Below are 12860 nucleotides of genomic sequence, written 5' to 3'. Positions count from 1 at the left end.
TGAGTCTGCTCACAGGTAAGGCAAGTCAGGGTGGCGATGCTTCTCACAGGGCAGTCAGTGTGTGCATGGCTTCTAGGCAGAAAGGCTTCAGGAGCTAGACTGTGATACTCACAAAATCTATTCACCCAATCCTTGACAGTAGATAAATAAAACTGGGCATAAGATAAGATTGGTTTTAAAAGAAAAAGTAAAATGGGGCTGGAGAGATGGCTCATCAGCTAGAGTACCTGTTGCTCTTGCAGAAGACTTGATGGTTCTTTTCTATCACCCACATGATGGTTCATGACCATTGGTAACTCTAGTTCTTGGAGATATGATGCCCTCTTCAGGCCTCTGGGTATCAGGCATGCATGTGTACATACACACATGCAAACAAAACACTCGGACATATAACATAAATAAATGTAAAACAAATGAAAAAAGAGAAGCTAAACAAACAAAGCCTTTCGCTTCTTTAGCGGCTTAAGATGGGAAACCAAAGACATATTTTACCCCAGATATTGAGGTGAATGCTGAAAGATCAGAGAGACAAAGGAACAAACCACCACTTGCCTCTAGCACTCCTCAGCCTGAAAAGCCTTCCTCAGTCAAAAGACTTGAGTTCCTGTCTCCTCACACCTTAGATACCTTTCTCCACCCACACATACCATTTCCTGTCTCAACTTTCCCAGTACTTGGATTAAAGGTGTGTGTCAACACTGTCTGGCTCTGTTTCTCTCCTAGACTGAGTCAATCTCATGTAGTCCAGGGTGGCTTGGAACTCACAGAGATCCAGACGGATCTCTGCCTCCTGAGTGCTAGGATTAAAGGTGAGTGTGCCACCACTGCCTGGCCTCTATGTTTAATCTAGTGGCTTGTTCTGTCCTCTGATCTTCAGTCAAGTCTATTAGGGTACACAATATATCACCACAGCGAGGCTTATAATTTGGTTAACCCAGGGGGATCTTTGGCATTTATAACACGATCTTAACATCACTTTAAAAATCAAAATAAGAAGGCAAATACTGGGAAAAATCACATCTTTTCCTTGTTAAAAAAAAACACACTTGATTTTGACTCAAAAAAAAAATAAAAAGATAGAAGCACAGTGGTCCTACATTCTGCCTGTTTCTTGGTTATCTCTAATTCAACATATCTGCCTGACCCCACCCTTCTCTCCTGGGTGAGACAGACTCAGAAAATCCCCGAGATCCCTGAGGGTTGGTCTGACAGTGATGAAGGCAGAAGATCAAAAGACCTTATCATGTTTTCCACAAATGTAATGTTAAAACTATCAGCCCGATTATAGAGCCCTTGAAGGAAGGATCCCTGTTCCTCATCACCCTCTCCACATCCCCAGGTCATGGTGACTTGACAGAATAAATCTGTATACTCTTCCACTAAACGAGGGCGTGGCTAAGAATTTTGTGTGAATCTTACACAAAATAACATTCTCACTCATCTCAGTGTAGAATCAGAACTCTCAGCACCACAGAATCTGGTACCTAGCCCCCAAGCTTTAGAAGAAATGGCATCCATGAAGCCGTTGTTCTGGAGGAATAGACACTCTGTGAGGATTAGTGCTTTTCGGTAATGAAGAGACACTCCTGAAATTCCTGCTTGTGACACCAAGATCAGAACCCCCAGCAATGTATGCACGTGCCGAATTCTGTCTATAGCTTTGCTTTCTTTCTCCCTCACATCCCCAATCCCAGAGACAGAGAAGAGCACACAGAAGGCCACAGGCACACAGCCTGGACAGCAGGCATCTCGCAAGGCTATACCCGATGGCTTGCTCATTGGCCCAAATCTATGAGGGATCTGAAATAGGAGACAGCACAGAACATGGGTGTCCCTGGCTCCCAAACCAAAGTATCTGCAGGAGGAAGCTCTCCTCTGGACCTAGTGATGGTTCTGCATGTGGCTACCAGCTCCCTTCAAGCGTGGGAGGTACATATGGAAACAGTCATGGCTTCCTCCAGTAATGGCTCCTGGAATTCATAGTGTTTCTCCTTCCAGTTAGGTTTTTTTTTTTTTAAACCATATTCTACAGTGACTGGGTTTCAGAGCTGTTAGTCTGTGTGTGGAATCGGAGGGTGCAGCCGTCAGCCGGGGTAAACTGCAGAGATTTACAGTACTTAGCACGTCTTCCCAGGGTGTCTATCTTATCTTCATACTTATCACGAGGCTCAGCGCCAGTTCTGAGTTTTGGCTTCACTGACATTTTTTTCTTTGTTTTTGCAAATTCATCTCATTTCTTCCCTATTGTGCATGCCAATCGCTCCTCCTTTTCTTCCACCCAGCAACCCCCAAGCCCCTCTTGCACTCACCCCAGTTCTCGAAGAGGAAGAAGAAGAAGAAGAAGAAGAAGAAGAAGAAGAAGAAGAAGAAGAAGAAGAAGAAGAAGAAGAAGAAGAAGAAGAAGAAGAAGAAGAAGAAGAAGCATCTTGGTATATCTGAGCCACTGGCCTAACTGTAATTCAGCTGCTTCCTGTGGATGCCACACTCCGAAAGCCTGCCCAGCAAACATCTCCTTGAGTTCTTTTTATTTTAAAAATAATGATTTGGAAATAATTGTACATGAACAGGTCAACTGTAACGTTTGTATCCAGAGTTTCTACAACACTTCTCTGAGCCTCCCAACTCTCTCTCTGTCTCCTCTCTCTGTAAATAAAATACACTTACCTAAACTATCTCAGATAGATGGCGGACATCCTGAATTAAGTTTGCAATCTTAATAAGATCACTAAATTAAAGATCTTCAAACTGATACAAAACTTAAACCCACGTTTCATATTTCAATTTTGCCAACAATCCCAGTCATGTCTCTTCTAGTATCCCCCGCCCCCTTTTAAGTAGAGGATCCTGTATTACATTGAATTGCTAAGTCTCTTCATGGCCTTAGGTCTGGAACATCCTGGAGTTTCGTGACATGGACTTCGCAGCATCAAGTTCTTTGAGCGATTCCAGCTGTTTTTCTGTAGTGGTTTCCTCCTCTCGGATTTGTCTGATGTTTCCTTGGGACTGACCGCCTCAGCCTCTGCAGCTCAGCAGTGCTTTCTCTCTTTTCTCGATTTCAATACTTTTCCTCAACAAGCTGATTATTCAGTTATCTCCCAACCAATCACAAATGCAGCCTCATAGTAGAATCGCTGGGAGATCTTTTTTTTCAGGCTGTAAGCTCTGAGTTTCCACTTCAGGCAATTCCGATTTCGAAGGGTATGAAGCAGAACCCTACAGCTGTAGCTTTAAAAGCTCTGTGGGTAGCTGCTGGGGCACACCTTTAACCCCAGCACTCCAGAGGCAGAGGCTAGTGTGGTCTACAGAGGGAGTTCCAGGACAGCCAGGGTCATGGCCAGAGCTGAGGGTCATAGGCTTTCTCTGACATTTGGCAAAGTCTCTGTGGATATTAGTTCCCCTTCCTTTTCTCATTCTCTCTTCTCACTGCATCAGCCCCTGCTTCCAGTACATCTCATCTTCCCAGAGACACCAATGTACCAGAGAAATGCGGCCACGTCAGCCAAGCATCTCAACACTTATGGCATGTTCTGTGGCCGCATCTTACGTGTGTGTGTGTGTGTGTGTGTGTGTGTGTGTGTGTGTGTTGTGTGTTGTGTGTGTATGTGTCTTATATTGTGACAAATTATCAGCCCAGCCTCTGTATGAACAAAATGGAAGGCAAGCCAATTACGTGTCACTAAAAGAAAAAATGGAAATAAAAAGGAATCCTTGAGATTTTAAGTCTGGGGCGGGGGGGGGGGGGTCAGGTGAATTCTAAAGTATTAGCAGACCATCATCCATTTTAACTGAAGAACCAAGAAACTGCATTTCGGAATTGGGATTGGATGGTGCTGACTATAAGGCAGGGGCTTTGGAAACACATGTAAATACCACAACGATATTACTTCCTACTTTTTAAATGTCTCAACATGGGGGCTGGGAAGACAGCAGACAGCCCAGCTGTTCAGAATGCGTTCCGGTCTACCAGAAGACTAGAGTTTGGTTCCCATGTTGGGTGGTTCACAGCTGCCCATAACTCCAGCCCCAGGGGATCTGATACCTCTGGTGTCTGAGGGTACCTGCACTCACACGCTTGTACCCCGCCCTCCCCACATAATTAGTAATAATAAAAACAAGGATTAAAAAGAATTGTATCAGTCTCATGGTCTGTGATACTTGATTCTATTCATAACAGACAGTCTAAGCACCATGTAGGTGCTCTGAGGATGGCTTGCATGGTTTCCTCTAGGCCATGGGTTCTCAACCTGTAGGTCACAACCCCATTGGGAGTCGAATGACCCTTTCACAGGGGTCACCCAAGACTATCGGGAAACACAGATTATTTGCATTACAATTCATAACAGTAGCAAAATTATAGTTATGAAGTAGCAACAAAAATAAGTTGATGGTTGGGGTCACCACATCATGAAGGACTTTATTATAGGGTCACAACATGAGTAAGGTTGAGCACCACTGCTCTAGGTAGTGGGGGTATTGTTTTTAGTCTGTCTACATAACGTTGGTGACAGTAGCGGGTGACAGTAGCCCATCTATCTCCCTGCAACTCTGACTCAGTCAGGGAGGTGGCCTGGGGTTGTAGGGCACTTTCTGCACCATCCTCCTCACTTTGGAGACACACACTGGCTGTGATCTCTTTGAAGGCCAAATGGAAGGAAATGCAGAACTGTGAAAGCTCGGCCCAGAACCACAATGGCTATTCACAAACTGAGGAAACGCTGCTCCTCCTCCCCAGGCCAGCACGAGGGTGGGGTGGGAGAGGAAGCAGGCCGTGAGCCTCTAGGCAAGATTTGTAGATAGTGGTATCAGAACCTTGTTTTTATGCATAGTCAGCACTTTATCCCTTCTGGAGCATTTTTTCGCAGAATGGGCCAGCTCATCTGGGTTCCTCAGAAGCCTGGAGTCAGCCAGGGTATGAATGATAAAACAAAGGCTAAAAGAAGCCAACATTACTAAATACTCACTTATGTATGGTTAGGGTACCAAGTGATTCCTCTAATCAGATCTTTATTTTCAACCTTGTGAGGTAGGCGAATGCCCATCGTGATCTCCATTCCAAGGAAGGAAGTACGGCTTGAGTAGAAACCACCAGGACCCAGACTAGGTTTCCCTGACAAGGAAGCCCTAGTTCTTTATTTCTGCATCACAATCTGTTAATTCCCTTAAGGTCTTGAGTTGGAGGTTGGGGGACCGAGAAGGAAGTAGCCACAGAGCTTTGAGACCAAGTCCTGGTCCACGTATACAACCTTCCACAGTCAAATTCATCACAGTGGCAGGGGAGGATATAAGGAAAAGAGGAAAGGTAAAGAAAAGAAACACTCTGCATCCTTAAAGAGTGAGTTTAGGGTTATTTTGTGTGCTTAATGTAGAGTGATAGCCGCAGTTCAAACATGTCTTCCTTGGCATTTGCCTTGATGAATAGGTACTATATATTAGAGCATACGGTGACTCTCTCTCTCTCTCTCTCTCTCTCTCTCTCTCTCTCTCTCTCTCTCTCTCTCTCTCTCTGTGTGTATGCTCTTGCTATTTTTTCCTTTGAGCAAGTCTTTGGGTTTTAACCTCTGTATAGTTCAGCTAGTTGTCTGCAAAACAGAGATGGTGATGACCACAATGGTGATGGTGATAAGGTATGTTGTCTTGTTTAATGGTTATGGGTTCATCCCTTACTATACATATATAAATGTGTATGTAATATATATATTTGCAATATGATTTTGCTGATGTTCTCATGAAGAAGCAGAGTCTATTGCCCTATTCCTTGAATCTGGGCTGCTTTATAATTTGTTTTAACCTCTAAATGTGGAAGAAGTAGTGTTGTGTGACTCCAGAGCCTATACTTCTAGAATCCTTGAGCCTTTACCTTTGGCCTTGTATGAAGCCGGACTGACTTCCCATCATGAAAGGGAAGCTGGTATTGTTTACTAGAGGATGCGAGGTCATGAGGTGAGCCTAGATGGCCGGCTTATAGCCAATGCTGAATGCTAGTCATGCAAATGAGCCGAGTGCTGATCTTAGAGTCCTGCTGGCTTCCCATGCTGAATGCAGCTGCAGCTGTGAGCCTAGGATGAATCAATAGAGGAACCACCTACCCAACCAACTCCACTGCAGTCCACTCCAGAACAGTCCACCCCTGTCCACTCTCTCCCATTTCATTCTGCATCATTACCCTCGCCTCCATTCTGTCTTGTTCTGCTCTATCCCACTCCAAACCTTTCCTTTCTTTCCCCCAAATCTTGAACTATTTTGTTCAGGTGCTTTAGTCACAAGACCTTGTTTTCACTCAAAAACAACACCCCCGATACAGCTCAGTTACAATCCTCAGTCCAATACCCTCACAAACCAGATGCTGTGTAATAAAGAAAATAGCTAAAAGAGATTTCAATACAATTTCCAACAATTGAGCTGAACTATTTTACTCTTATATGCTTCTGACGCTTTTTGTCAAAATTACTCTCCAAGTTGTAAGCGACTTGTGTTACTTTTCAAAGTCTCAAATTCCAGTGTTTTATAATGAACTCAGAAGGACAGCTAGAGCTCAGAATTCTGAAAGCTGCACTTGGAGAAACTGCCTTTGGAGAGAGCAGGGAGTTTCCACTCTCACTTCCCAGGGCACAGTCAATACTTTGCCTGAACTTCAAGAAAGTCAGAGGTGAGATACTGGTCATGTTGGGTGCCTCATCTAGGAGCTCATACAAACACTGCCGTTGGTTTCATTCTAGAAATGAGATCCCAAACCAACCACCAAACCACCAATTAACCAGCCAACCAACCAACCAACCAACCAGCCAACCAAACAACCAAACAACCAAATAACCAACCAAACAACCGAATAAAATATCCCCCCCCAAGCCCACAAAACAAAACAAACAACAACAACAATAAAACCCTCACCATTGTGTCTGCTGTGATCTAAGGCTACAAATACTGCTGGCGGGGTGGTGAGCCTATGAGCTCTGTCACACAGGGTTACATCTACCCAACCAGTGGTACATCTACCCAACTCTGTTGCTGATGGTTCTGAATATACTTTTGCAGAGCCTGGCCAACTTTTGAACCTATTTCTATGCTTCATAATGTCGGACCTGAGCAGAATGATAGACTATCCTTTTCATGGTAAAAGGCCATCTTCTATTATTTAGGTAGATAAGTTTCTGTGGTAGTCCTCATTCAATGTGTCTTATTTGATATACTTATTTTTTTTCTGTACTGTTATGGGTAATCAAGTTCAAATGTGAATGAATGCTCTGCTAAATTAATGGTAGGATGCGAGTTTTTTGTTGAGGCTTATGCAGCCAAAATAAAGATGTGAGTATTCATTCTCAAAAGCAAGTGGCAAATACCTCATTCACACTAGTGGATGGAATGGCTAAGGAGCCGAAGAATTAGGGAGAGCCCTGATCATGGGGGGGGGCGGGTACTGGGGTCTCCTGAAGTCACGGCTCTCCTATCTCATGTCCTCTTTTCCCAGTTTCCAAAGCTAACAGCTGTGAGACCACAATGAGCTGAGGGGTGGGTAGAAGTCAAAGTAGCTTTTACTTTAACTGCACCCCTCTTCCTCTTTCTATTATGCCTCAGCTGGGTGGGGGGATGTGGGAGGCACAGCTGACCTTCAAAGGCAGATTTAGAGTTTGTGTTCTTGGCATAGATATTTATAGTAATGGGTAGAGGCTGAGGTCTATGCTTGAAAATGATGTAAAGAGTTTTCCAAAAAGCAACTGGGCCTTCCTAACTCCTGTTTACAGATAGGGAAAGAACTAGGTCAGAGGCAAGATTTATGGCAACGGAAAACTGGACCCAAAAATAAAGTCCCAGGAGTCATTCAACGTCCTCACTGTATTTGTTTTGTGATCAATGATGATATATGTGCTCAGTAGCTGGAGACCATATGCAATATTAGGTTCAATACAATGCAAAAGCAATGAGAGATCCAATTGGGTGGATGTCATTTGGATGATATTGGGATTTTTCATTCTTTGAATTATTTGGGTAGCCTGTTAGGGAAGAGTTACACTCTCAAGTGAAGTGTGGACCTTTCCTTTGCTGGCTTGTGCTTTGGATTAACTCAGAGCTTCACCCAGGCACGGGCCCTAAGTGCTCTCCCATCAAGATATCCCTGTGTTCTCCAAACTTGAACTCTCTCATCTGTTCTAATTACACCATCATTACCTCCATGATGGTTCAAACCTCCGAGAGGAAAGCAAAGCCAAAGATGTGAACGCTCAAAACAGAGAGAACATTTGGGTAACACCCATGAGCTGCCAGTACCACTGTTCGTTCACTTGACCCATCTGTCACTGTGTTGGACTACCGAGATCATAAGTAGGTGACACACAAGGTATGGTGACGTGCGGTGCCATGACTCCTGTTTATCTTATCGTCCCAATCAGTTACCGCGATTCTGGATCTGCCACTGCTTTGTGATTCTTGTCCCTTAGAGCATAAATGGTTTGGAACTGCAAAGTACCACTCTCAACGCCTATTTACTTTGTTTTAGGCTATGTTTGAGACCATGAACCCTGACTTTGGTCCACAAAATGCCAATCTACAAGAGTACCGGTACAGCACGGCCAACCCCAATTATCTCCATCTCATCAAGATGCAAAGATTTCAAAGGTTTCCTCATTATAAGCCAAAACTGCTTATGTACACAATTTGCCGTTTAGACACAAAGTGACTGATTTCTCAGTGCACAGTGGTCCTTGGAACAGAGCGAGTCTTTTCAAGGGAAGGGCTTTCTGGGACGGCGCACAACCATACCACCCCTCTCTTTTTACCTCTGTAGTGGTGCTGGAGAAAAACGCAGTCGTCGACGGACTCCAGGATGCATCCGTAGTTCCAGCTGTGTGCAGACTGGGGAGATCTCTCTTACTGCTGCTCTGACTGTAGATCTCTGCAGTGTTCCTGAGGAACACCTCCGTGGTATTCCTTGTGTGTTCAGTGCTGTACGGAACTGTGTTAAAAGCGGTGGAGATCTGTGGGGCAGCTGAGTTTCTAGCAATCCGCACTGCGACTTCTGTCCCCAGGCCAGCTGAGGGGAAGAAAGGACAGTGGCAAAAAAAATTATCCTCACATTTTATGAATTTTATGCGAGTTCTTCACACAAAATGATTTTGCTTTGAGATAGGATATCATATGGTTCAGAGTGATCTTGAGCTTGCTATGTAGCCAAATGACCACGGACTTCTGATCCTCTTGCCTCTCCTTCCTAAGTATTGATATTACATGTGTGGACCACCATGCCTGGTGTATAGAGTGCCAGGGGTCGAACCCAGGGCTTGGTGCAGGCTAGACTAGGCAAGGATTTTACTAACTAATGTATTCCCAGTCCCATATAAAAACAATTTTTACATAGTAAAAAGAAGGTCCCTTCAATAAGGAGTATGTGGATAAATTTAGTTGTATAAAAAAATCCAAGATCCCCTCAGCATGGGAAAATGTCCATTTGCCCTGCCCAATACACCCATCCTTGCTCCATCTGCCGATTTCACATAGTGGAGGCAGAGTTATGAAAACGGTGTGGATAGGCTAGTTCCACATAGAAGACAGAGTTCAATTCATTCTGTGAATATCTAGATGACTGAATCGGTCTCAGGAGTGGTCCATGGATCTCCCAAGATCTACCCAGACTTCTGATCAGATGAAATTCGTATTATTACAGTTCTGGTGGGGGCAGTCATAGCTTTCATCAGCTTCCCAAAACAATGCTTTGAGACTCACGGTTAGTGATTTGCCTAACTGCATCATGAAGAGCAGAGGCTCCCTGGGTGGGTGGGTGGGGCAGTTAATGCTGTTTATTTCTTTAACCATAGTACAAACATTTATGATAGGAACATTTGTGTCCTTAATTTATTTTAACTAATATATAAAAACACAAAAGTTATCCTTTAATGGAGTATTAGTGATGTTTAAATTCCTGCACATATTGTATAGTGTTTAAAACAGATTATACACATCTCTCTCCTCAAATATCTTTTCAAATTTTATGGTGTAAATATTTAGAATCTCCTTCTAGCTTTTTGAGATATGCAGTACATTCCTACTTATCGCTGACTTTCAAACAGCACATCAGAATGTCTTGCTCCTGTCTAGCCATAACATACCATCTATTGATGAGGTGTGTTTTTAATTCTGTGAGTCTTCAATCATGAGACTATTGTGTTTCCTATTCTTTCTTTTTCCCTCCTTTCCTTTTTTCTTTTCTTTTTTTGAGACAATGTTTCTCTGTGAAGCCCAGGCTATGCCGGAAATCGCTCTGTAGACCAAGCTGGCCTCAAACCTGCCTCTGACTCCTGAATGCTGGGATCAAAGGCATACACTGCCCAGCAAGACTGTTGCATTTTCTAAGTTAGATATCTTTTGGAAGAACAGCTAGTGGATTAGGATGTATGAGCAGGATGGGATGAAATTTCTATATTGAAAAACAAACTAACATTGGTTCGCCTTGCCATAATCAAAAACTATGCTCTTCTGACATTTCTAACATGCTCCCCCAGGTACTGCTGCTACTGGGGGCTTTGGAGTCACTGTGAGCAATACTTTAGGGCAAAGCCGCACAAAAGAAAGGGTTGGGAAAATTCTGTGAATCATTGGCTGATAAGTGTGTCTGGATGTTTCACCGGCTTTGGGGTGCTGCCTTGTCAGGTGTATAAACCCGACAAAATCCTGTCAGAATCAGGGAGGCTAACTTTGAAGAGTGGGGGCTTTAAGACTCAGAGCAACTGTTTTACTTCTCATAGCTTCTTTACTTGTTCATTTAATAAAGCAACTGTTTATTAGGCAGCTACTATGTGCCAAGTGGCCCCTCTTAAAGGAGGAATTAGTTATACTTTCTAGTCAACTCTACTTACCCCTCTTTTGAGTCTCATTCCTTCCCATTCTAATTTTACCTGGCTAGCACATTTCATATGGCAATGTATGTAAATAAGAGTGGTTAAGGGATGGATAGAAAAGGTCCATTTATGACTTAACAAGATATAGACAGACATCCTTTCAAGAGTTAATGAAGAGACCAGGGTGATTAAGCATTCTTTCCTTGAGATGCAAGGGCAGTGCAGAGGTTTTTGTGTGTGGATAGGTTTGGACAGATTTGGCAAAACACAAGTATTGGACACCAGTTAAATTTGAAGTTCAGGTAATAATATTTTAGTATAATTGAGTATATGTATATAGTATTGGTAAACAATTCAAGAACTATATTACATACCATTTACTTAGTATTTATTTTATTATACTTAAAATTTATCTGAAATTCAAATGTAAGTGGGCATTCATATGTACTGTCTGCAACTTTCCTTACATGTCTACTGAATCTACACTTCCCTAGCTTTCTGGATGCTTCTTTCTGTATATTTTATTTTTTCCCTTTTATATCATTAGCGATGTTGCCACCTGCGTGCCAGGGTTACACACTTTGCACACAGAGGGGAGATTTAGCTCAAGGTGCTTTCTCATGCCAAACTCAACCATGGTTCTACCTGAGACTTCTTCACAACTGTCTTATGAAGTAGTCTTAATTTCTCAGTCTGGAGTTCAGAGTCTAGAGTTTAGGTGTCTCCTTCAAAAGGCATCTGCCAGCGCAGGGATGCAGAGCAGATGGAGATCAGCATCTCTATTGCTTCCAGCTTTGGCCAATGCTGACTCTCTAAGTTAAGGACCACCTAATACAATTTTAGTTCTCAGGCTCCTTTAAAAAAGCAATGATGGGGTTAGGGCCTAAATCAAGCTTAAGAATACCTAGCATGCACTTATATTCTTTGTAAATCAGGCTGTGCTTCCTTCACTAAAAAATGGCTGGCGAGTTTTTATTGCAAGAACTTAAAAAAAATTAGTCAATATGCACAATCAGTGGATGAAACTAGACTCTCCAGACAAATGATCAAACCTTCTGGAGATTTGTTCTTCAAATAGCATTGCAGATGTTACAGTTGCATACAGCATTTGTGGAATATGAATTTAAAAGGTGTCTCATTCATTTATGCTGTGAAATATTTGTTTAATGATGCAAAGGTGTGTTGCATTCTTTTATGTTGCATTTGTTTAACTCTGTAAAGCTGTGTTACTTTGCCTGTCTAAAACACCTGATTGGTCTAATAAAGACCTGAATGGCCAATAGCAAGGTGGGAGAGAGGAATAGGCAGGGTTGCCAGGCAGAGAGAATAAACAGGAGGAGAAATGTAGGCTTGAAAAAAGAAGAATGAGAAGAAAGAGGAGTAAGAAAAGGAGGAGAGAAGGAAGCCAGGGGCCAGCCACCCAGCCACACAACCAGCCATGGAGTAAGAAGGAAAGAAAAATATATAGAATAAAGAAGAGTTAAAAAGTCCAGAGGTAAAACATAGTTAAATACAAACAGGATAATTTAAGTTAGAAAAGCTGGCTAGAAACAAGCCAAGCTAAGGTTGGGCATTCATAAGTAAGAATAAGTTTCCGTGTATTTATTTGGGAGTTGGGTGGCAGGCCCCCAAAAGAGAAGGGGAAAAAAGCCAACTATACTTTTGGCTTTCACATGGACAAAAATCTCAATCTTCTGCTGCAATTGCCTTTAGTCATCCTCATATATTTTTAAAATAACTCGGACCAAACATACCTATTTTCAATTTGAGGCCACCTCTCTCCTTTTCAGCCAAAGAAATATTTAAATCCAATATCTCTTTATTTTCATGTTTGTATTTTTTTAAGTTTTGCTACTTAAAAGCTGGAGAAATTATACCCTGAACATCCAATTTCTACGTTTTGTGAATTTTAAAGCAGTGTTGCAAAGATAATTGGTACTAGAGCCACCTCTAAGGTTTGCTTATTATAATAGAAACTGCAATCCGGTGGATTTGGTGTGGGTCCCAAACTCGGCATTTCTAAGGTTCCCTGGG

General features: G+C 42.7%; 1 protein-coding gene across 1 annotated transcript in view; it reads right to left on the bottom strand.

Moving 5' to 3' along the window:
- The window catches only part of Ptprb (protein tyrosine phosphatase receptor type B), a 115951-nt gene that overhangs the window by 97152 nt on the left and 5939 nt on the right, over positions 1–12860 (bottom strand). The window contains exon 3 of the mRNA XM_016007384.3: positions 8772–9025. Within this exon, the coding sequence (XP_015862870.1) occupies positions 8772–9025 (254 nt within the window). The remainder of the gene's footprint in view (positions 1–8771; positions 9026–12860) is intronic.

This window comes from Peromyscus maniculatus, chromosome 18, assembly GCF_049852395.1.
Source record: "Peromyscus maniculatus bairdii isolate BWxNUB_F1_BW_parent chromosome 18, HU_Pman_BW_mat_3.1, whole genome shotgun sequence".
Taxonomy (NCBI): Eukaryota; Metazoa; Chordata; class Mammalia; order Rodentia; family Cricetidae; genus Peromyscus; species Peromyscus maniculatus.
The sequence above is the reverse complement of the archived record's forward strand: the minus strand, read 5'-3'. Positions and strand labels throughout refer to the sequence as shown.